At 39.2% G+C, this 14,455-nt stretch overlaps 2 protein-coding genes across 6 annotated transcripts in view; one reads left to right on the plus strand and one right to left on the minus strand.

Annotated features, from left to right (window-relative positions):
* SUMF1 (sulfatase modifying factor 1) overlaps positions 1-14,455 on the minus strand; it is an 891,645-nt gene that overhangs the window by 174,435 nt on the left and 702,755 nt on the right. The gene's annotated exons all lie outside the window — the stretch shown is intronic.
* Positions 1-14,455, plus strand: part of ITPR1 (inositol 1,4,5-trisphosphate receptor type 1) — a 276,298-nt gene that overhangs the window by 36,055 nt on the left and 225,788 nt on the right. For all 5 annotated transcript variants that reach the window (XM_042448619.1, XM_042448620.1, XM_042448622.1 and 2 more), the window contains exons 2-3: positions 3,139-3,246; positions 11,719-11,789. In XM_042448619.1, the coding sequence (XP_042304553.1) occupies positions 3,155-3,246; positions 11,719-11,789 (163 nt within the window). In that variant the 5' untranslated portion in view covers positions 3,139-3,154. The remainder of the gene's footprint in view (positions 1-3,138; positions 3,247-11,718; positions 11,790-14,455) is intronic.

The raw sequence follows: 14,455 nt of genomic DNA on the forward strand, positions 1-14,455 counted from the left end.
AAGGTTCCGTCTCAGCCCAGGATTTCCTCTGCCCCATCCCGGATTCGCCCCTTTTACTAGCTGCCCCTCACTCCTGGAACCTTCTTCCCTCCACAAGCAAGAGCCATCACTTCTTTAACCAGCTTCAAAACGGAGGTGAAAACCATCCTGTTCAGAGAAGCCTTCCCAGGCATTGCTAATTGTGCTTACTATTTGATATTCTTTTGGTGCCTGTTTATCAACCATTCCTTATTGCTATGTACTGTATATGCATTATCCTACTTGAGAGTATGTATTTTCCCTGGAAATGATTAACCATCCATTATGAAGCCAAGCCCTCCCTCCATCCATCTGCCTTGTCCAGCCTGGAGGTGAGAGGACTGCGGACCTCTTACCCTTTCCCTCCACCACTCCCTTCTCCTTCTGTGTCATGTCTTTTTAGATTGTAAGCCCGGGGCAGGGATCCGTCTAACTAAAAAGATTGCATGTACAGCGCTGTGTAAATTTACAGCACCTCATAAATAAAGGTTATAATAATAATAAATAATAATAATAATAATAATAATAATTTCCACCACTCTTAATTTCATTTTTGAGGTGGTGGGGAGTGAAGAAAGGAAACTTTCATAGATACAAAATTCCAGCTATTTGACATCTCTAACTGCAAGTCAGTTGAATGACCAGTATAGCAGAATAGCTTACAAATAAAGTTCAGGAGCAGTTTCCCAAAGATTGGCACCTTAAACATAGGTATGTGACTTAAACCAGCTCATTAGGAGCCCTGGTGGCACAGTGGTTAAATGCCTGTAGTGCAGCCATTCACTCAAAACCACAAGGTTGCGAGTTCAAGACCAGCAAAAGGGTCCAAGCTCGACTCAGGCTTGCATCCTTCCGAGGTCGCTAAAATGAGTATCCAGACTGTTGGGGGCAAATTAGCTTACTTGCTAATTAGCTTACTTGCTGTTCACCGCTATGATCTTTGGAATAGCGGTATATAAATAAAACAAATTATTATTATTATTATTATTATTATTATTATTTATTGAATCTATTCAGATGGATCTAGACTTAAATACTGGCGCGTTACAGACCGCCCAAAAGCGGGTGGTCTGGCGCCGGCTCCATTAGCTACGCCGAAAAGCCCCAGCGGCCAGACGGCGAGGCTTCCCAGCGCAGCTAAAATGGAGCATCGAAATGGCGCTCCTTTTTGGCCCCTGGAAGTGGTGCCATGAGGCGCGCACTCGCGGTGTCACTTCCGCCGTGCCACGTCTGGACGCTGTGCGTCCAAGACGTAAATATGGCAGCACCCATGTGGACGGGCACTGCCATTTAGTATGCGCTCCACGCGTCCTAGGGAGAGGGGCAGTTAGGAAGGTGAGAACCTTCCTAACCCTAGCATGCCCCTTCCTAACCCTAGGATGCGCGGAGCGCGTACTAAATGGCGGTGTGTAACCCGCCACTGTCTCTTAAGTTTGTACAGGTGGGTCACGCTTACTTGCTTGTCTTGCCTCTTTATGGTGAGAGAGCCCTCCCCCTCAGCTCCATAAACAATGTACTGTTTTCCTCTTATTTTATTCTCTCAATTAGGTTCCACCAGTGGCATGTTTCTTGTTTGATATTGTGCATACTATCATGTTGCAGGCAGAGCTCAAGAAAACAGTCTTTTGGGTGCACACGGCACTGGTGATTCCACTGTCAAAGCAAGACATCAAGCAAGGCCATTCTGCCTCATGTCCATTTATGGCTCTGATACACTTCGGCAGGACCTGCCATGACCCAGCTAAATAGCATACAAATTGGATATCTGTGAAAATGTTCACACAGCCAATTTCTGGGGAGCACAAGCAGTTGGAGGCTATAAGGCTTGCTTCCTGCTTGTGGGCTTCCCAGAGGTGTCTGTCCAGTTTCTGTGGAAAGATAAAGGCCTCTGGTCTGATCTAGAATGTCTGCTCTTATAATCTGTAACCAGTTTTAACAGTAAGATTTTGCTAGATTAAGCATACTTTGCCAAGCAGAGAGCTAGTGGGTTCAAAATAATGTGTGTGTGTGTGTGTGTGTGTGTGTGTGTGAGAGAGAGAGAGAGAGAGAGAGAGTGAGTGAGTGAGAGAGAGAGATTCTAGCTTGCTTTGATTTGATGGGCTGTAATAAAATATGGGTTGTAATATTTTGTAGTCTGTAGTCAGAGAAAACCCTCAACCCTTCTCTTTTGCACTCATGGCTTGCATATACCAGGCTTGTTGTAGTGACCTTTCTCATTACCTGCCTTTCTGCCTGGGCAGTGCCAATGAGCACTAGGTGTTGCTGCATAAAATCAGTGTAAAAAGTTAGTCACAACTAGTATTGTAAAATACTTGAAAATAAGCTTTTGGAGAGTATTCTAGGCAATATTTTCCAACCAAAGAATTTTTGAAAATTCCGTTTTAGGATTTGTTATATGTATTTTCAAAATTTACTTTTTTTAAAATAAAAAGAGTTGTAGGGATGAAAATAAGGGATGGAAAAACATAGCTGCATTGGGAAGGAAGATGAAGATGATACAGAGTGTGTATTTTAAGGTACTGGTGAAAGCTAAAGTTAATAATGTTAATGCAGTTTACTAAAACTGATCTTTCATAACGCTCTATAAATTTATCAGACCACCTGGAATGCTCAAGAAAGCTCTATAACATTCATTAATGGTCCAAATTTTGGATACAGTATGAACTAGAAAATATTCTGGAACAGTCTATACATTTTTCATACCATCTGAAATGCCCAAGAAAGCGTTACAACATTCAGGAATGATCCAAAAGTTGGATAAAATTTATTCAGAATGGCAATGAAAAATTAGAAGATTCTCAGATTATTAGAGAATAGTGTTAGAGAACTGTCATTTCACATCACAAATCTCTAGTTATGACTAAGTATAATTAACTTAGTTTAGATGCAGCTCATTATGCATAACCTTATAGTATTTAGATTTGATCATTAATTATATTGTGGTGAGTATTGCCAAATGATAATTGAATTTTTGATTTCCCCTCCATGAAGATGTATAAATAATACTAGCAAAAGGAAATTAATAACAAAGCTTTCACTTCAATCAGACATCTTTAGAATAGAATGTGAAGAAGGTTCCTTTCTAATAATTCCTGATGGCTTTTCTTTTTCCTCCTTCAGGGCCTCCAAGCCAGAGATGTCCGACAAGATGTCAAGCTTCTTGCACATTGGAGACATTTGTTCTTTGTACGCAGAGGGTTCAACAAATGGATTTATCAGCACTTTGGGGTAAGGGTGGCAATTTCCGTATGATGCAGGGTGTGTTTTATGAGTTCGCGGTGGAGAAAGATGGGACTAGTCATCTAGAAGTGGATGCCGTCATCCTGTGTTTAACAGTGCTGGGTGTCTCTTTTTTCCCTACAGCTATAAATCCTGGGTTAAGAAGTTTCCCAGGTGAGTGAATCTATTTCAGCAGACGTTGTAAACATTTCATTTAACAATCCCCTGCCTCCCCCAACATGATAGTTTTATCTTTATTTTGCTGCTGCTGAAGGCAGTCTTGGAGAAATATTGGAAACTGGAGCTGGGTAGTTTATTATCTGAAGAACTTGAAATGAAGGCTGAAGAAAGGCCAGCAACATGTCATTGCCTTCTGTTATTTAGAAAGCACTCTTGTTACTGATCAAATTGAGAAAGGACTGAGAAGAGGTAAAGCAAAGTAGCTTATTGATACTGTATAAACAAACATTGAACAACAGTAGAGACCAGGTTATTTAGAGACTGCTAATGTTTCATCTCTTGATGTGGGAGGTTGGATGAAGAAATTAGGTTAAATCAAAGGATAATGAAAATCTCAGTAGATTGGGTACTAATTATCAGAAGAGTCTGTCTGTCTGTCTGTCTACTTAGTTTTGAATATAAGGTACACTAACTTGTTCTCTGCTTCTTAGGAATTTGTTAAGAAAGTTTGGGGTCAAAATTTGTGGAGAGTTGCTAGCTCAGTTTATATGTTATAGTAAAGCAGGAACCCTGCTGAGATCCTCCAAAGGTCGTTGGACTGCAGTTCCATCATCCCAGAATATGGGCCATGCTGACTGGGGCTGATGGGAATTGGATTTTTACAGCATCTGGAAGGTCAAGTTTTCCACCACATGCTAAACTGTAGTTGTACATCATGAGAAGTGATTCTCATGCATCCCCAATGGCAGTGGGAAAGCTTTTGACAATTTCTCTTACCAGTTCTACTCAAATGCATCTGAACCTGACAAACAGTGGTTTTCAAAAAAAATAGCCACAGTAGTCTGTTTCAGCATAAGAAGGAAAAGTGTGTGTGTGGGGGGGATTTAAATAGTTTAAAAACATATTGAACATATTAATAGTTCAAAACTATGTGCATAGACATTTTAGAGTGAATTACTTAGGCCCTGAAGGTTTTAATAATTTCATCTCTTGCATGATTTTTCTTGGCACCTCATATGTAAACAATATACACGTCTTTGCACTAAAATAAACATGAAATACATAGCAGAGTTGCCTGGACAAGTGAGCTACCATGCTCACACACTTGGAACAAACTACAGACAATATGCATACGGAAATACATATATGTGGAGTTTACGGTCCTGGATTTCTGTAGAGCTCCCTCCCCACCCCCCATCCCACCCCCATACATACTTAGGCCAAAACTGGCTAGAGGTTCTGGGAATTGTCATCTTAAAAAATTTTTTTTCACTATCTGATGTACAGGATACGTGTACATCGCTAGTCAAGAACACCCTTGAGCCATGTCAAAGTTTTCACTTGAGTCTTTATTTTCTATGACTCTGGAATTCTTTACTTGGTTTGCTTCTGTTGCAAGTGTACAGGCCATTTCGACTGGCATCATCACTTTTACTTTCCTTCCAGCATTGCCTCAGCCTCCCCTATCAATCTGAAGCTGAAGTACGGCTTTGATGCATGCAGATGGATGCAATGCCTTTTAGACCAAATTCACTTCTAGATTTAAAAAAATCCATCTGAATAGACAGGATTTCAAAAAATAAGACTTTCAAGAACTAAGCACTGAAAACCCTCTGCCTATATAGTAAAATCTATCATTTTTTCATACATCTGCATTTTTTTTTCATGTCTGATGTTCTTTCCCCTTTTTATGGAGAAATTTGCTAACTTTGGCAAGTTCTTACATCAGTAAATGAACAATCCATTCTTTCCTATGAGCTATAGAACTTTAAGGGCAGGTGTTCATCTCTTTTGTTTTCTAGTCAGTTTTTTAAAAAGAGTGTGTAAGTTTCATAAGCAATACTGAGGGTGGCACCCAGAGTATCATAGAACAGTCTGACAGCAGCTATCAAAACACCTTCTGTCCTACAACATTTAAAGAGCTGTGTGAGAGTGATTCTTAAGTATGTGCAGAAGACACTCTGGCTTTTAACATTCAGGAGGTCAAGAATGAATTCCTGGTGCCTCCTGTAACAGATCTGAAAGCTATATTCAGAGGATCATGAAGTATCCTCACAGCACCCAGAATATATTTTGGGATCTCTGGCATCGGAGGCCAGCTTCAAGAGATTCCCAAACTTTGGTCTTGCAGATGTTTTCGATTTCAGCTCCCAGAATTTCCGACTGTTGGCCAAGCTGGCTGGGCCTTCTGGGAGTCGAAATCCAAAACACTTAAAAGACCAGAGTTGGGGAATCTCCCTTCTAGTGTATCCTCAGACCGCTTGTCATTGGAGAGGTGATTCCCAGTCTGTAGGCCTGGGGTGAGGTCAGAGGCAATGGGGAGGGTCAGTTGATGATGGCAATCAGCAGTAAATTGGGTAGCAGAGTTCATTCAAGGCCACACAAAACACTTCGAGGGCTGATTGAGGCGGACTATTCTGTATCTCTGTGGACTTCATCTTCTTGTTACAAGTAAAAGAAAAAGGCATAATGATACTGAAAGAACATTCGGGGGTGCGGGAATGGACTGAGAATGAGTGAGAAGACTGGGCTGGACTGAATGTCTTTTGCTTTCGCAAGCCTGAGATTATAAACTTGATGCTTCAAGGGCCTTGAGATACCAGGAAGAAACCGAAAGTCATGGAACCTCTAATCAGAGAGCTGGCATTTGAATTTCTACAGGAATCACTCCAATCTTGTCTTACTAAGCACTTGAGTAAACAGGTTCAGCAGGCTGTCTGTGTCTCTGGTGCAGCTCCAAATGAACTATGTACTATGAAGAGGACAAAGAGGGAAGGGTTTTTTGTAACCAGATCTAACTGTTTTTGAAAGTGCCATGTTCTGCTGGATATGTCTGTATATTGTGTCACTTCTTATTTCTCTGCCACAAAGTAGGCTGTGTTCAGGCCCTTAACATTCTTTGCAAACTTAGGGCTGAAACAGGTGGCCCTGAAGGGGGCGGTGACCTTATGTTGCTCCTTAAGGCACCTGATCAGGGCTGCAGCAACTGCCGCCATGGCCCCAATTTGGTAATTTGCTGTTTTAAAAAGAGCTGGCAAAATGCTGGTCCTTTTTGAGCCAGCAAAAGGGCATCCTTTCTGCTGCTGCCACGGCTTTGTGGCACTCAGGTGGCATGCGGCATCTAAACACCATGCTGCCGAAGCACCATGAAGCCAGCTCACGTATGGGCAGGTGGGTGGCTTTGGGGCTGCGTTGGGCCATGCATAAGTCACACCCCACACTGACATATGGAATATGAGACTTTATGACTGCTCTTTTCATTTCTGGGAAGGCTGAGAAATTGTTTTTAGTTTAGCAACATCAGAGTGTGGTCAAGATGGGAAAAATATTAATGAAGAAAAACGCATAGGCTAGGAGAGGCAGCTGCAGTTTGCTTTTGCCTGAACCTACTTGGAAGGGTAAGATTACCCATCCTCTCCTCTGTCCCTGTTGAGTTAGTTCAGTATGAACTACTTTTGCACTTTGAACACAGTTTGCAGCAACTGATATAAGTGGAGGACAAAGGGAGAAAGTGGGAGGAGAGAAAAACTGGGAGATTTTAAAAGCAGCTGACAAAATGGGGTGACAGAGGGTTAAGCAGGACTGTCCCTGCCAAATTGGGACAGTCGGAAGTATGCAGAATACTGAATCCAGGAAGTTATTTTCTATTGATTTATTTTAAGTTGAATCAAAAAGTGTATTTCACTAGCCTGTCTATGACCACTTTGGTTTTATGGGTCCTTTATTTTCTAACAACCCAAATAAATCATTAAAGGTCAAGTTATTACTGCTGAAAAGACATTTAGAAACAGAAATTCTGGCTTTTTTGCAACCAAGAAGGGCAAGGATCTAAAACGCATATTGTGGCTCTCACTTCTCCAAGAATCTTGTCTGTCTTCCTGCATTGCAGGAATTTGGACTGGATGACCCTCGTGGTCTCTTCCAACTCTATGATTCTTGAGCTCTACAAACTGAAAAATCTTAACACTGGACAAGCAAAGTTATGTCCACTGGATCTGTATTCATTACAGCATCCAAGTCAGAGCAGATCTGAGCAATTTTATCTGCAAAGTGCCAAGCAAATTATGCACAGTGGGCTATTGAGTAGGTTATATTCTTCATGTATAAAAGGCTTACCACATGAAACTGCTCTGGTAGCTGGCTCTTTCTAGATGCCATGGTGGCAGGGAAGAAAAATCTGGTAAGTGTCAACTATTCTCTTTAAGGAGATTAGCAGTTACTACTCTCAAGTGGTCTGTTGATGAAGGCTCTGTAACCAGCCAGCAAGTTAATCTTTTTGTGCTTCACTACCTAAGAAGAGAAGCTGAAAATCTGGATTTAAAACAGGATAAAATCCATTTTCAAACCATGTGTGAGAGGAATTCTAAGTATCTGTGGATTGTTTAACTGTTGGGATATCCCTGTAAATCAAACCAGTACTTGGAAGAGACTATGTATTGCTCCCCCCTTGCTTTATGTTAGTGATAATTTTCAAACTGATATAATTCTTACTTTCTTCCATTGCCTACTTTGGATTTATTTTTTTCAGTATTTGTTGAATACCTTATTTTGAATAGCTTTTCTTCTGCATGGTTAAATACTCAAAGGTGTTATTATTTTTTGAATTAATTGTGACAAAACTGCTTCTTTAATTTATTATGTCAATTGGAGTTAATTGAACTGCGAAAGATTATTTTAATGTGGGTCTCTTTTTGGTCTAAAGTACTTATAATTCCTCCTGTGCTGTTTTTGACAGTTGCTGTTTGTTTTTGTTTTTATTGTATTTTAGCAAATATATGTAATTTATGGTTTTAGCTATTTGCAATTTTTGACATGCAATTCATGATGTTAAACGTGTAATTCTTAAGAGGAAGGGCATGTATAATACATAGCTACCTAATTACGTATTTTTACATACATATATGCATAATACAGCTCACCCAAGGAACTTAGGATAGTGTACCTAAATATGGTATAATTCCAACCATATTTTATTCTTTTAGGAAGTCTGGTAAAATAGTTTATCATTATATTATTTTATTATATTTATTTATATCCTGCTTTGCCCTCAAAATGGAGACTCAGCACAGCTTACAATTTAAAAGAATAGTACAATTAAAAACATAGGTTGAGAGGTTAGTTTGAGAGCTGGCGAGTAAGAATTTACAGACAAGAGCCCACAGTCCTGGCTCTATAAGCTAGATTCTATTACTCTAATTGTTGCAGCATGTGCATATGAAGAAAACACAAAAACTCTTACAGCACAAAACAGACCCCACTGAGTTGAGAGGTGAGTATATGCTTACAGTCTTAAATTATGGGTTCCCAAAGCATTGTTAAAGCCATTTTAAACCAGTGTTGTCTTCTTGCTGCTTTGCATCTCAAAGAACTAGGTTACAGATCAAGAGAAGCTGATAGTTAGGAATGGCTGCCTTACAATTAGGGATCCTATTGTATTTGAATTATAGAACTGGAAGGGACATTGGAGATTGTCTAGTCACCTCCATTAAACACTACACCATCTCTGATTATGAATGTCTAGCCGCTGTTTAAATATGCCCAGACACAGTGAAGATAGTCCCAAGCAGCTTGCGTTGCTAGGAAATTTCTCCTAAAATTTGCTCCTCTGTACTTGTTAATCATTGAATCTAGTTCTGCTTTCTGGAGCAGCAGAGAACAATAATGCTGCTTTCTACATAGCAGTATTTCAGATATTTGATGTCACGGGATGGGGCACACCCCACCTCTCACTATTACAAACAGTTCCTAGGTGTCAGCACAATGGGTCTTTTTGATCCCACTGCTGCCACCAAATATGTGAAGGCGTGCCAACTATCTCCTCAGCTGCCACCTGTTCTGACGGGAACACTCGAACTTGGATCTCTCCCCTGGTGTCTCCCACACTATAACTCTCTTCAGATGCCAGCCCTCTGGGTTGTTAAAGTCCCAACAGCTTGACACCAATTGTTAATTGATAACTACACACCCGCTCTCTGATGTGCCTCAACTAATGAAAGTCTTTTCTTTCTTTTGGTAGCATTTCGAATATGTTTCTTTAAGCACTTCAGACAACTGCTTGTTGAACAAACAAAATGACTTTATTTACAAATCAGGTTGATTACAGTATCTTTCTTGGTGGATGGTATCCAAGATGGATACGATGTATAAATGCTTCAGTAGTTACAAGGTTTAACAGTTTCTTTTACTTGATCTATCAAACATTGCCTTGTAATCTTAGTCCCCACAGAACCTTTATCTAGCCTCTGTGCTCTTAACCCTTATGGTTATCTGTGACTACACCAGTCACTATTATTAAACTTCCTCAGTTTACTAATATTTGCCTCCGTTCCCCAGGTGACTTAACAATCTCCACTGCCACCTAGCACTATATCACTCGCAGCATCTTAACATGTCCACTTTAAATCTGGACCATTCTTGTCCCTAACTTGGGTACTAAACCCCTTCTAACTGCCCCTCATAGCAGTATTCCCCAGCCTCCTTGGCTGTTAACCTCTCAGGGTTCAGTGAAACTCTTCCCTATACAAAAATTTTGTATATGGCCTCAGCAAGTAGATTACTTTTGGCGCAATATTGGAAAACTAATGAAATTCCGACTATAGATGAGTGGCTGTTAAAAATATATGACATGATGGAAATGGACAGATTAACTAATATTATTCAAGGAAAGGATGAGGAAGAGGTGGGAAGAGATTGGGAGGCTCTAAAATCTTTTTGTGGAAATCAATGGAAAGATATATAAGTTAACATAAACAAATAAGATTTTCTTTTTGTTAAATAATACTACTTAACATTGAGAGGATAGAGAGATTAAAAATAACAAAGCATTATTTAGACTGGAGTTATCAAGATATGTTAATTTTGTAAGGAAACATTAATCTAAAAGATAATAAGCACACAAGGCATATGTTATATGGTGGAAGTTTACTCGATTTTAAATTTGAAAATACGGCAATCTGTATGTAACAACTCTATGTACAACCAGGGTAATGAAGATACAGGAAACTTTTGGATTGTTTATTATATTGCTTGTTATTACAAGAAATAAACTTTGAAAGCTTTAATAAAACTTCTTCCCTATCTTGGATACATAAACTCCCTTCTAACTGCACCTCATAGCAGTCTCCCTCATCCTACTCGGCTCTAAAATCCTCGGGGTAAAATAAATCTCTCATAACTAACTCCAAACACTGCTCTGTCTCCATATTTATACATGCTCTTGGGAGCATCCCCCACCCATTCCACCTTACTCTTATTGGCTGTTCTCAGCCTTCTAATCTCCCTGTGTTCTCTCCACATTTGAAGACTGCTATCATACCTCCAATTAATCAAGTCTTTATGCTACATATGCCTAGTTCTTTCAGCCACTAGTCATAGGATTCGTGTTGTATCCCCCCCGTCATTATTTTCACTGCTGTTCTCTGAAGGTTCCCAGTTTGTCAGTGTCCTTAGGATGTGATGCCCAGAAATAATACAAACACCACATTGAAGTTTTGAGTACCTTGTAGGTATCATGTAGTATATCTTTGTTTTATCCTCTTATTTCTTGAATTCCTACTATACCACTAAGTTTTCAAAGATTTTAAGGACTGAAGCCAGCATGCCTTTGAGTAGGTGAAATGAAAGTTGCATTTTCTAAGGGCAGTGATAAGAATGAGAAGTACAAAACAAGCTGGGTCTTGGGAATGGCATATGACTTGGCCTTTTGTGTTGATCCCTCACCCTGGGTTACTTGTCTCTAAGAATACCTTCTTAATGTATATATTCATGTACAGTATAAGTCTAGAAATTTTAGTTAAAAATTGACCCAAAAAAGCTGGGTTGACTTACCCACTGGTCGGTGTAAGTACTGTATTTTAACTCTTCTCCTTCTCTGAGTGGCAAAAGGGAAGAGCTTAGTCCGTCCCGGGCTGACCTAAAAGAAGCAACAACCCCCTCCACTCTTTCCCTCCTAGTGCCACTTCTGGCCTTTTTGAATGCTTGGGCAGGAAAACGGCAATGGTAGCACCTGTTTGGTGCTTCCCCACAAATACATGGTGAGAGGAATTGAACTTAAAAGGGCCCAAATAAGACATTTCTGTATGAAGACAATAAACTTGTCTTTTACGTCCTTTGTTACATGCCCCTAGGTTTTATCCTCGACTTATCCACGGGTCATATCAAAATCCATAATTTTGGCCTATAGTCAAGAATATACAGTAAATTGATTCTTGCAGAATCCCTGTCCAATCATGAAGATTCAGTGATGCTAACAATCCAAGATTCTTTTTGGTAATCTTCACTTTTTTCTTGTTTTGTTTTCAGACTTGTGGATGATCGGTGTGTTGTCCAGCCAGAAACAGGAGATCTTAACAATCCACCCAAAAAATTCAGAGGTGAGGCATTTCTTTTCTTATTAGTTTCTGCCATTCAGCTGATGCTCCTTGGTGTTCTAGTCAGATTCGTTTGAAATGGCAACTGCATATCTTAAATGGAATATTTTTCACTCATTAATTTAATTTTGGGAATATGGTGACACTTTTATCCATTTTGGATGAGGCTGGAAAATCACAGCATTATACATTTATTTCCATTTTTCTGTTATTGATGGACTTACCTTTGGTAAGAATATACCTGAATCTTTGTGGATGAGAAATTCTTGTGACTGATAGGTTATTCAAGAATGTTATTTCTTTCCATCCATGTTTGTGGACTTGAATATTCATCCTGTGCTTTAAAAAGTATTGAATAAACAGGTCAATGCAAAAAAGAAGTGCAGACAGTGTCTGGCAATGGTGTCACTACATTGGTGCTGTGGATGCGGTGACACCATAAGGGGGGGGGTGACACCAGGCTGTGGCATTTGTCTATATCTGTTTAAAATGCTCAAGAGATGGTGTCAGTGGGGTGAGGATCAGTGGGAGGAGAAAAACATTTCAAATTTCAAAATTTATATTTTATTTTTTTTAATTAATTTTTTAAAAAACTCAATTTTTAAAAAATTAAAACTTAAATTAAAAACATCACATTTTACTTAATGTTCACTTTAATCACATGAAACTATGTAGATGTAAACACACTTATTATGTGCATATGATATTGCAGTTTATAAGATAATTTAAATTTTGCCAGTTGTTTATGGCAGAACTATTTTCATTACATTCAGTGATATATGGAAATTATGATTTCTGAGTAAATACAGTCAGACATATCTAGACAATCTTGTCAAGGGAAGAGCTCTACCTTTACCATACTAATACAGAAAACATTACTGTAGATTCTGTATGGATGTAATATGGGTCAGTGGTAGGGGTGACACCATGAGTTACTGCACTAGGTGACGGAAACCCTAGAGATGCCACTGGTCCCTGGCTTGATCTCATAGATGCTCTGTGAATTTAAAGCTGAGCTCCTTAAAAGAAATTTAATTTGCAAATAATGGGTCTGATCACAGGACCTCACCTTTTTTATTTTTTTTAAATCATCTACTTTTTATTCAGGCACTCTTCACTGTGGTAAAATGGAAAGGAGAGGTAATCTCTTTTGAACCTAGTGGTGTATTAATAATACAAATATTGAATTTATGATTTCTTCTGGCAGTTTTAAATGCCTGTATTCATTGATTCTTTAAAGGAATGTTAATTGAATTAGTGGTGCTCCTACATATACTCTTCATTAGATCTCAGTTTTCAGTGCTGCATTGTTGGTTTTGGTTGATAAAGGACTCCTGGTGATAGTGAGAACTGCAAGACTTGTTTTCTGATAGGATCTGTGTCTTGTACTAATTTCTATGCATCCCTGGAGCAGGAAACCTTTGGTGGTCCAGATGTTGATTGACTCCAATTTCTGCCAGGTCCCAGCTGAGGGCTAGGTGAAATGGGAGTTATAATTCAAAGAAAATGTGGAGGACTCTCTTTGTCTACTTACTATCTATGAATGACATTAATTTTCCATTGACCCACCAGAGCCCTTAAGGAGATGCACAGTTGTGAAAACACTTAAAAATGTTAAATAAATAACTGAAAACCATTTATAGCACTTAAGGCTTCTCTGTAAAAAAAAAAAAACACTGTCAGCTATCCATATTCATGGATTCTTTATCTATGGAATTAACCATCCACAGCTTGAAAATGAACCTAAATTTGAATTATTCTACATTTATATATTCCAATATTAAAATAAATTAAATGAAAAATTAAATGACTAGCACTGAAGCATTGTTGGTAATTTTAACTACTTGGTGTGCACTTGGCCCTAGTAATTTCATGATAAAACGGAAGACTTTTGGGATAGTGGAACTCTGCAGTGTCTGTTTGGAAACCATGGTTTCCTGCTACATGAGCAAGTGGCAGTGAATCTTTAGCTGGCAAGTTTTCCCTTTCCATCTCTTCTTTCACGCACAGGATAGCTTCAGATGTTTTTGCTTCTGGATGTTTCCTTAAACCTCAGGCAAGGATTCCCTATTCTATTGAAAAATGACCACATATGGCCAAACTATTCTTTCAACTATACAGAAGCATTTTGTCCTGATGTCCCCTCCACCCTCAGGCCATGGAAATCTGTCAAGTTGGCCTGTTTTGAAAAGAGAATCTGGGATTGGATTTGACAGATTTCCATGGCCTGATGGTGTGAGGACACTAGGCCCCAACTCTATTTTCAGTCCTTCAATGTTGGTTAGGACTCCTTAGTTCAACTACATCTATGAGGATTGCACCATTCCCAGCCCCATTTGAGAGAAACATCTCTAACTGTAAAGGCACTGTAGTAGTTATTTCTGTTGAGAAATGTACTAAGGAGCTGTATATTTGTACTAAGTACATTTGTATTAGTATGTGGTAATGAGTGACCTTGGCCTTCAGTTCAGTACATGTTGCACAAGTACAAGTGTTCACTGTTCAAATTTTAAATCTTTATAGGAAACATTCTAGTGAACCACAGAATTAAACATAGAGTAAGTCTCATTTAGTATTCATTTCTTGAGTTAAAAGGAGTGGGGGGAAGGAAAAGGAAAGATTGTCCTTCTGTTATCTAAATTGTTTTAAACAAATTGCAAGTATTCTGG

Source organism: Sceloporus undulatus, chromosome 2, assembly GCF_019175285.1.
Source record: "Sceloporus undulatus isolate JIND9_A2432 ecotype Alabama chromosome 2, SceUnd_v1.1, whole genome shotgun sequence".
Taxonomy (NCBI): domain Eukaryota; kingdom Metazoa; phylum Chordata; class Lepidosauria; order Squamata; family Phrynosomatidae; genus Sceloporus; species Sceloporus undulatus.